This window comes from Pseudorasbora parva, chromosome 24 (assembly GCF_024679245.1).
Source record: "Pseudorasbora parva isolate DD20220531a chromosome 24, ASM2467924v1, whole genome shotgun sequence".
Lineage (NCBI taxonomy): Eukaryota > Metazoa > Chordata > Actinopteri > Cypriniformes > Gobionidae > Pseudorasbora > Pseudorasbora parva.
In genome coordinates this window covers 31361011-31371980 of record NC_090195.1, presented here as the reverse complement: position 1 = coordinate 31371980, position 10970 = coordinate 31361011, and the positions used below count along the sequence as shown (strand labels likewise).

The following is a 10970-nucleotide window of genomic DNA, read 5'->3' as shown; positions in this document are numbered from 1 at the left end:
CAGCTCTGCGGGGCCGAATCGGTCGACGGCTGCATGGCATGCCATAAAAAATGCATCTGAGATGATGAGTTGAATAAAAATAAGTAGGCCTACTTAAAAAAAAAAAAAAACTTGGACGTATATAGGCTAAATGTTTAAAATATATTGTAACAGTTACATTTAACATAATAAATAAACTGTTAACTAATATTTGCAATTTGACAATATTTAACCGGCTACATATTTACATGCTTATGGTCCAGCCCATCGTCGCAGGCTTTGAAGCGTGTCAAAACCCAATAGAAAGCTCAAAAAAGTATATATATATATATATATATATATATATATATATATATATATATATATATATATATATATATATATATATATATATATATATATATATATATATATATATATATATATATAAGTAGTAGTATATGCTCCATTTCTCTTTTTAAAATCTCCTCACGAACGTCCGCTGTCAGAACCTGCTAGTCCATTAACGACGCTTGGTTCTTTGTTGCCAAGTCTGGAATGGGGTTGCATTTAGGCTACTGTTGCTTTGGGGTGTTTGTAGCCTATGGTCCACAGGTTAAGTTGTCTTTACTTAAGCAATATTTCTACTGCCCGCGCCCCGCATTTTGGGATATTTTGGCACATTCTGGCTGTGATTCCGATACTTTTGAATAACAATTGTAGGGGTTTTATTATTCAGACCTGGCAACCCTGTCCCTCGGTTCGCCCTTCGTGCACTTCGTGCACTTTTAAGGCGTGGCCTGGTCTGGCCTTCGAAGTGCATGGCCTTGGAAGTGCGCACCCTTCACTTTGGGACACAGCTTGTGTGTGTGTGAGAGAGAGAGATCGTGGGCTCGGCGATACACTGACAGCTGAACGATACGATGTAACAGCGACGGATGAGAATGGAATAACCTACAGATACCGGCGCATAAACCCCCTCTAGAGCAGACCGCGTGGATTATGTGTAGATTTAATGAGGACAGTCGTGATTGTAACACACTGATGTCTTTACACGACCGTTTGGCACGGGAGTGATCTCGCAGATCGCAGAGCCCGTGTTTCATCCCGTCATCCGCAGCTGTTACGCCCATCATCTGCGGCGGGGCTCCGTCGATCAGCGGCTGTTCGTTTTATCTGCACACACCGGGACTCATGGGGAACAGCACATCATGCTGCGTGTCGTCCAGCCCGAAGCTCCGGCGGAACGCGCACTCGAGGCTGGAGCCGTACCGGCCCGAACCGGAGCTGAGTCGCGAGGACACGGGCTGCAACCTGCAGCACATCAGCGACAGAGAGAACATAGACGGTGGGTGTCATCCAGAATCATTCATACGCACACTCTCAAATAACACTCGAGATTTACGACAGTTAATAATCAGTTTTGGCCAGAATGACGCCTCACTGAAGTGAAACCTCCTCATGAGGGTTCTCAGTATTCAGTACGGTGATATTTGGACACTTTACCATGGTAAATACCATTGCGTATGCAGTCATTCAGTACCAGCATTCGAACAGAAGTACCGTGGTGTTACTCCACTGTCCCATGGTAACGCCCTTACTTTAATTGTAAAATAATCACACATTGTATGTCAATAGCACTTTAGTGTTTTGCGGTCAGTATAGTCTTTTCAGTAGCCTATATTACAAAAAAAATGTCAGCCAGGTCAACTATATATATACACGGCAGTAAACCTCTGATAACTTGGGTTTCATCACTGTCATACATAATATGATATAGAACATACAGCCTACACAATTTGAACTTTACCATGATGATTTACCATAGTATTTACATGACTCGGTATTACCACAACAAAATTTATATAATATTCAACATGTACTACTATATAATGATATTACATAACTATACTATTCATTTACTTCAGAATTTACATTGCACTCTAAGGTACTTTGAAGTATAGGCCTACTGATATTTCCAGACTGATATTATCAAAGTAGACTAACAAAGTATTTCTTGGTCACGGCACCAAATGCAACCAGTCCTACTCTACCTGCTCATAGTGGGATTTGAACCAGGGTCTCTGGCGTGGGAGCAGATCCGGCCATTTATTTTATTATATTAAATAAATGGACTACACTAGGCAGGCAGCATCACAATAGCAAAGGAACTAAAGACAGAAGCCTTTAGTATCAGTCGCTAGCTCTTCTCGAGGCCAGGGGAGTAAGGTTTACATGCTAGCTTTTACGGGCTTACATTACACTCACTCTCATCCAGGTCACGGCAATAAATGTAAGCGGTCCTACTTGACCCGCTCCAAGCGGGATTCGAATCGGGGTCTCCGGCGTGGGAGGTGGGCGCACTAACAAGGACACTAAAGATCCTAGCGTGCCTCTTGAAACCAGTGGAGGGAGATTTACATGCACCACTCTTGCTGGCCTACGTCCGTTACGCACTGTTGATAAAATACCTTAGTGCTTGGAAGTACCATATAAATGAATATGGTAAGTGTTCTGTATCGTGGTGTTACCATCTGGTATCTTAGCCAACCACGGTATCAGCGTAGTCCTAATCTGCAAGGGTGTCGTGTGGTGTTTGATTCATATTGCGGATTTAAAGGTGAATGTTTTTGTGCGTGATCTTGCATCCTGCAGCTGAAGTTCCCAGTGTTTGTTGTCGGTTGAATCTCTCAGTGGATCTGATCTTTGCAGTTAATGCAGTCGGTGCGCTGGGCATCTGCTGAAGTGGAGAGTGGATCCAGATATGCTGTAATGTAATTTAACATCTGAAAGGAGATGGAGGCTGATGAGAGTGTCATGTGACAGCAAGCAGAGCTCTTGAGAAATAGCTGATCCAGGACCAGTTACTGATCCACATGATCATATTTATGTAGTTGTGCAGCATTAAAAATCCTTATACTGTAAGTTAGTGCTGTGAAATGTTGGTTTGTTTTAATTGTTTGATAAAGGGGCTTACATATATCTTCCAAGCTCTATAATGGGAGTGAATGGTAACCTGCATCCATCCATCATAAAAGTAATCCATACGACTCCAGGGGTTAAGCTGATTTGCGTTTTTGTAAGAAAAATATCCATATTTATAACTTTATAAACTATAATCTGTGGCTTCTGGAGTTTTGGCCAAAGAGTTACCTCTTCTAAGGTCTTCATTAACCCCTGGAGTCGTATGGATTACTATTATGATGGATGGATGCGCTTTTTGGAGCATCAAAAACTCTATTCACTGCCATTATAAAGCTCGGAAGAGCCAGGGTATTTTAAATCATTTTGATTGTGTTCTGCTGAAAGAAGAACGTCATAAACACACCTAGGATGGCTTGAGGGTGAGTAAATCATGGGATGATGAACTAACCCTTTTATAAACAGCCTATTGTCACTTATTCGTTTTGATTGATCTGCTGCTTTCAAATATTCCTTGACTTAAAAATTGGTATTTGTGAGGACAATCTCAATAAAACTTTAGTGTTAAGTTCTTGACCAATAGCACTAATAAATTATTGGAAATCGCATCTTGTTAACTCAATGGTAATTTCTATAGTAAATAATATGTATATTTTTCTACTTTTGTTTATTGTATCATTATTGAAATACTATATTATGTGTATTACTATTTTAAATAAGCTTTTATATTTTAGTAATTGTGTGTATTAGTTATTTTTTATTAGCTTTTGGGTTTTATATTTGTCGATATGGTTTATACATTTTTATTTCAGTTTTACTTTGTTATATCAAGTTAAACTAAATGAAAATAATAAGTGTTGCATTGGTTACTAAAACTGAAACTATATAAGTTGAAGCTTTTTTATATTTGAATTCAGTTGATGTTTACTTTATTGCACGTAAAACTTTTTATGGCTTAATGTTGGTTAACTGTAACCCTATTTAGCTCTAAAATAAAATATATTTTCTGTGAGTAATTATATTACATAATTCAATAAAAATCTGTATCCAGTAATTATAAATTGTTACCTTGAAATTATAAGGTTCTATTTGACATTTTTGTCAAAAATGAGTTCATCTCATACTGTGACATCTTTTTTACATTATGTGATGGTTTTATGTTGTGTACATTTTGGGACTTTTTATTTTATCTAAGTCGAATGGAATGCAAAAACTTTGAAGCTCAATATTTCAAAACTGTTCAGGATGTTGATAGAAACTTATAATTCTAAGGTGGTGAAATATCAGCCATTTATACCCTTTTAATAGGCTTTATGCCGAAGGTCCCATGAACAATCAGGTCTCACCGCATTCGATTGTTGTACAAAGTGTTAATGGCGGTACGAACTGACGGCAATATCTATGAACGTTCTTTTTATTGTTTTATTCCAATAATATCTAAATGTTAGTGAGAAGAAGAAGATATACTTTTAGATATCAATCTGCATATGTGATGGACATCGGTTATGGTCATCTTTGCTTGCTCATTTGAAGGCATCTTTAGTAAACGGCTCTTTATTTAACAAAGATCTGAACCAGATGCGATGCGACCTGTTTTACAGAATATGTTGCACGTAACCCCCATTTGTCTCATGCACACTTCTGAGGATGACTAAGTGTAATTAAAGAGTCCTATCCATCCCAAACGGCATTTACATACAGATACTTTTATCGCACACTCCCAAGATATGCTGGAAATTGAGGAAGACCCGTGTTTCATCATATCTAGCCCACCCATGGCAGCTTAGCTCTTGTGCAGTGAGATGAGAAGTGTGTGTTGGGTAAAGATACTCTTCCGCGGTCGGGGTCAGTCTGTGCCAGTCTCCTGTGATGGAGAGGAGCTGTACTGTGATTAACACTGTCCATTGTGATTCAGACAGCTGCTGTGTGAATCAGCTTTATCCTACTGAATAAATCAGTGTCAGAGCTCATTCTCTCATTCATGAAAAGCTGCTTCGTAACCGCAATATAATGCAATGATTTTACTTTATCACATTGCTTGAATCTTTGCATCAAACCTTAAAGGGGTCATGAGGTTCACTTATAATGTTAATACATTTTTTGCAAAAAAAACCCTACATTCTTGATCCTCTGTCTGAAATTATATATATTTTTTCATGCGCTGCTCCTTTAAGTCGTGTTAGAAAATGGCCACCGTTATGTAGGGGTGACCCCGAATAGTCGAAGATTCGATGCATCGATATGCGGAGCTGGATTCGGCTCCGTATAGTCACCATTTCGGGTGTTATGAAAAGAGGATCATACCATTTTGGCAAAATGGGGGTGCACAATATTTTAAAGACGTGGCACGGCGCTGAGCTTCGCACCGTGCCTTTAAAATTCGAACACATTCAATGAGTGAACACACACCTGCGGCAGCATTCGGCGCCTGTTCGCAGCGACTCTGGAAGTTGTTTAAAATCTTGCCGCGCCACAGAGCGCCATTTCAAGGTTTTATATTCAATTTATTGTTAATAAATTTTTCAATTTTTTTATATTTTTATATTTTATTTTTCTATTATATTTCCCTCAAATCATCAATGTATACTGATTTCACCCTGTGCCTCAAGATACCCATCGTGCAGCTCTTCTGTCAGAAGTCGATTCAGAGTTGAGTTTGCTCGTTTATAATGTATATAATGTGCTCGTCCGGTTTGAGATAGCTGAGACACGACGCTGAGCTTAGGGTCCGGTGTGTGACCACCTTTAGGCATAATCGGCTTAAAAAAGTGCATGAAAACACACTAACAAGTGTTCTTTTCCTCTCTAGGCAGGTTTTATTTTTTGGTTTATTTATCAAAGTGGTGTTCTTTATTTCGATCGTGGCTTTAAAATGTTATGAGAAAACATTTTATGAATGTTTATCCACCACATTACCTTTTATTTAAACCTAAATAAGAAAGCCATTGTCAGTTGGCAGGCAGTTGAATAGTGTCGTGCCCCTCCTAACACATTCACACACACCTAGATAATTAGACTATCAGTCGACCATAGAAAGATTTGACAATTCTGATTCTAATCTGTAAATCCTTAGTCGGGAACACCCCTACCGTTGTGATTGGCTAACGTCATTGCATTGTAACCAGATCCTCGGCCACTCGCTATTGCGTACGAGTAAGTGTTTTAAAAACATTATCCATATAAAACTGACACTTAGGGTGCTTTCACACCTGCCTCATTTAGTTCGGTTGAATCGTACTAGAGTTCGTTTCCCTCTTTGGTGCGGTTCGTTTGGTCAGGTCTGAAAGCAGCAATCGCACTCGGGTGCGCACCAAAAGCGGACCAAACAAGCGTACTGAGACCTCCTTGAAGAGGTGGTCTCGGTACGATTTCAAACGAACTCTGGAGCGGTTTGTTTGTGGTGAGAACGTGATCCGACCTCGAACAGAACCAACTGCAAAAGTACTGATCATTTTTGGACTGAACCAGCTGCCGTAGTTAGCTGCGCTGACATTGTGTGCATGATATTATTACCTGATAGATCGTTGGCAATATTTTCGCAAGATGGAAGCATGTCAAGAGTTAATAATTAATGCACGCCTCCTCTTGAAGTGACGAGTGATGCGCGCTCGCCGTCTGCAGTGCATTAGAACGTTGTTTTCATGTCGCATCCACGCTTCATTATAGAAATGTATTGTTTGCATACTGTGGTAAATACACACCGTGTAGTAGATTATGGCCAGGGACAAAACTGGCCCGCGCAGTCGTCTCTCCATAGTGTTATTATAGTTTGCTGGCTTTGCCTCGCCTGTTGGAATTTTCCCACATGTAAATTCTGACGAATCGAAAAGCAGTTTAGGAAATACGCCATGGCCAATGAGTGATGTGGATGTCGTCACATGCCTGCGTTTTGGTTCGTTTCAACTGGTTCGGACCAAAGCAATCAGTGTGGTGTGAAAAGGAACCAAAAAATCTGAAAAATGCAACAATGTATAATTGTTTGCCCTTGGTTCGGACCAAATGAACCGAACTAGAGATGTGAAAGCACCCTTACAGACAAAGCATTGTGAAATAATTTACTTCCGTTTTGTGATATCGCTGCTGTCAGATCCAGTACAGCTGCTACTTCATCTTTCAACAAAAGTTTCTTTGCAAATTTTCAATTACACTTTGCCTCTTTTACAAAACAAAATGCTCCGAACAAACAAACAAACAATTCTCTCACACGATCCGGGATGCCATCATAATAAACCACCCCCCTTGTTTCCAATGCTGGGATCCTTCTGAAGTCTTTCAAAGCGAACGCTCTTTCACTCTTCCATTTGTCCTGTTGTCGACAAACTCAAGCTTGTGGAGTACGTCAGAAACTGAACGCTCATCTGCATACTTTATCAGTGTAGACAGCGTCATTGATAATAAAGGGTTCAATTTGCTTTTGACGCGACGCTCACATCTAGGGATGCACCGAATGTTCGGCAACCGAAATTATTCGGCCGAAAATAGCCAAAAAAAGCACTTTCGGCATTCGGCCGAATAAGTAAAAAGGCCGAATAATTTTGGCCGAACAATGACGTTTTTAATGACGCGATCAAAAAGTAACCCACGTAGAGTGAGAGCCGCGTGCTTTATGCAGCAAACATGTCAGCAGTGTGGAAGCACTGTTTAGTGCTGGATCTCATGTCATCGATGAGAAGAGGAACCGACTTTCATGTGAGAAAGCAGAGAAGCTACTTTTCATAAAGAAGAACCTGCCACTTTTCCTGAAGAAGTAGGCTAAGTAGGCTTATGTCTAGGACAGTTATTTATTTGTTGTGGGTTCATCCACATTTTTTGCACTATTCAATGCACATTTGTTGTTGTAGACATACAGAGTTACATTCTTTCAGCAGTCAGTTGTAGGCCTAACATAGGCTATTCAAGAAGGGGGGCTTCTAAGATGGCCAAATAAAAATATATTTTTTATTGTACTAATTATTTATTTTAAGTTATGTTGTGCTTAGTTTGTATAATATCTGCTGGAATGTTAAAAAAAAATTCATTGTTAAATAAATATTTTGAAATTGTATTTTTGTTATTTGATTTATTTCTCTGAAAAGCAACACAAAATAGTAAAAAGCAAATTTTTACTATTTAATTATTGTAATGGTAAAAAAAAATTGCCAAATAAATGGAAAAAATGCTAAACACCGCTTTCGGTATTCGGCCTTCGGTCTTCGGCCAAGCATTTCATTATTATTCGGTTTTGGCTTCGGCCAAGAATTTCATTTCGGTGCATCCCTACTCACATCCAGTGTAGGCAAATGCCAGCCGTTAAGCGTGCGATGATGTATAACTATTAGTGGATGTCTTGCTCTGGAGGCAGGCATATGTAAATGTAATTGCCCATGTGATGTCGCCCAATAACAAAATGGATGTTTTTCGAGCTTGATTAAATCAATGATTTGTTTATAATAAGTAATTAATTAGTGTCTATAATTAGGAAATGTAAAGTTATGAAACTTCCAGGATGATGCAAAGACCTCTTATGTCAAAAGATCAAGGGATTTTTAATGTTGCCTATTTTGTCAAATATATAATTCAGTATGATAATATAGGATATCCCTATTACTTGATAGAAGGGGCTTTAAACTAAACTCAAAGGATTCAGAAATCAAATTTAAAATGTACCTTGATAGTGCAATATTGTTTCCCAATGGACTGATTAAAACGTGTCCCAAAAATTGAGTCACAGCTTGGCATAAGATTAGAGATTCCAATTTTGAGAGCGGTTTTACCATATTTTTGTGTGACAGAGAGTCAGTGAGGCCTAAAAGGGGAGTGTGAAGAGCGAGAAACAAAGACACACTTCTTAAGAGCTAACAGGATTATGTGTTGTTTGCCATATGGTCTGCTAATTTGTTTCTTTGTTAGTCTTGATATTGTTTGAATTTTGACTGAAACCATAAAATCCCCCCACTAAAGCTTCAGACATTTGGTTTGATTTATATTTTTAACTACAAGATTACTAAACCAGGCAGGGATACTCAAAGTGTGACCTGTGGGCCAAATCCAGGCCCTACAGTTATCAATGCCCCATGTCAATTCAGAATTTGTATCTGATTTTAAAAAGGCAGCCACTGCCTTTGCGGTCTGCACAGAATTCAAGCATGATTATACAACAAAACTATATCGCTTGCGTTTTAAACAGACTTCACTTAAAATCACTTAAAATAGGAATATTCTAGTTCTAGTGATATGCCTTTAATTTGTAGATTTTTGTATGACAAAGTTGTGCTTTTCACACAATTTCCATTTTGGGAAATGATTGAAGTCAGGAATAGAGATCAGCCACAAAAAACAACAACCAGTCTGTTTCGATTTATGGCTGGTCGACCAGTCCATATCTAGCAATCTGGGAGAGACTAGGCTATTAAACATGCGGTTAACTCACTGGGTCGTCACATAAAAAAATTAAAACTTTAATTTAACGAACAAAAATTGCTCCAAACATTTTTCTAAATGAACTTAAAAAATAAACGAAACGAAATATAACTACTTTGACATTAAAAACAAAGTAGGCTAGTTATTATACCACCACAAAGGCATTTCTGACGAGCTGAGGCAGCTGATAGATTAGCCTACTGCTCACAACATGCTCGCAACGGTGCTCAAAAAACCCGAAACGGGCTACACAATCTAAACAAACAAAAAAAAAAAGTACAGGGAGGTTGTCTTATAGCCTACCTTACACTTCAGCAAAATTAATATAAATCCGATCTTCAATTCCCGCGGTATATGCTCATTTAACGGAGTTCACATCAAAGCAAAAGATTCCAGCATTTTATTCAGCAGCTCATTTCAAATTCAAAGATCGCAATATGAGAGAGAGAGACCTAAGCACTGGTAAGATCATTAGTCTCATTATTTTATATTGAAGATGATTGTGTTTTGTGTGACTTATTTTAAAGTTTCATTTACGGCCATATGCGTTGGCTTGCTTTACTCATCTGCAGCGATGTTGCAGTAGCACCGTCATATCTATCTGACTACAACATAACACGCTCTCACACATTTATTTTTTAATTATTTGCCAGGAGTAAAATTTACACATGTGGTTTAAACAACCAGATATATTTACATTTGTCCGGTTTAGTTTGAAATGCTTTCATGCACCTTCTGAATTGGTTTGTTTGAGTGATCGGAATTAAATACGTCTCGAAAGACTCTCGGAAGGCATTTAGGCCTACTCCTGGTCATTTCGCAATCAGATAGATACCTGGTCAGAGAAAACGAATGAAGGAACCAGTTGTAAAAAGGCCATAACTCTAGCAGCTGCGCTGAAGAAACGGACTCTTTAACCCTGCGCGAGCCATATCTTGACAGTGGCGCAAGCTATCATGGTCTCATGTTGTTTCCACAAGCACATCTCATTGTTCATTTTAATTATTAAAATAAATATAAAACGAAGGAGAAGCCTAAAAAAGGGGGCGCAAAAAAGTCGGGACCGTCAGTCTCGGGCATAAATACAATAAAGTGTGTTGCCAAAAACGGTTGTCATTTCTATTTTGAGGCGGCAGCGGTGTTGTCGGCAACTGCTGAATGTAACTAATAAAGTAACTTGTAATCTAACTTAGTTACTTTTAAAATCAAGTAATCTGTAAAGTAACTAAGTTACTTTTTAAAGGAGTAATCAGTAATCAGTAATCAGATTACTTTTTCAAAGTAACTGTGGCAACACTGGTTAAGACATATTTAATATTAGGGCTGCTATCAATTCTTTTAGTAATCGAGTATTCTTCTGATTATTCCATCGATTAATTGAGTAATTAGATAATAATTTATATAATAATAGATAATAATAATAATTTTATTATTAATAATAATACTTTTTCGTTATTAAAGAGCAATACTAAATATATAAGAGAAAATAAGACGGGTATCTTAAAATTACGTTTTCTTTTCAGAAAAAATGTATTGCTGAAATTGCATACATTAATAACTGTGAAACTAAGAAAATGTTATGCTTTCAATTGCCATATTATATAAAAATCTATTTCAAATGACTTTAAAAAGGTAAACAGTTCATTCTAAAACTAAAACTACAACCAATAAACCAAAATAATAGTAATATA

At 38.1% G+C, this 10970-nt stretch overlaps 1 protein-coding gene across 4 annotated transcripts in view; it reads left to right on the top strand.

The window, feature by feature from the left end:
* Nucleotides 1-826: 826 nt before the first annotated feature.
* Nucleotides 827-10970, top strand: part of ccny (cyclin Y) — an 80548-nt gene continuing 70404 nt past the window's right edge. For all 4 annotated transcript variants that reach the window (XM_067434544.1, XM_067434545.1, XM_067434543.1 and 1 more), the window contains exon 1: nt 827-1306. In XM_067434544.1, the coding sequence (XP_067290645.1) occupies nt 1153-1306 (154 nt within the window). In that variant the 5' untranslated portion in view covers nt 827-1152. The remainder of the gene's footprint in view (nt 1307-10970) is intronic.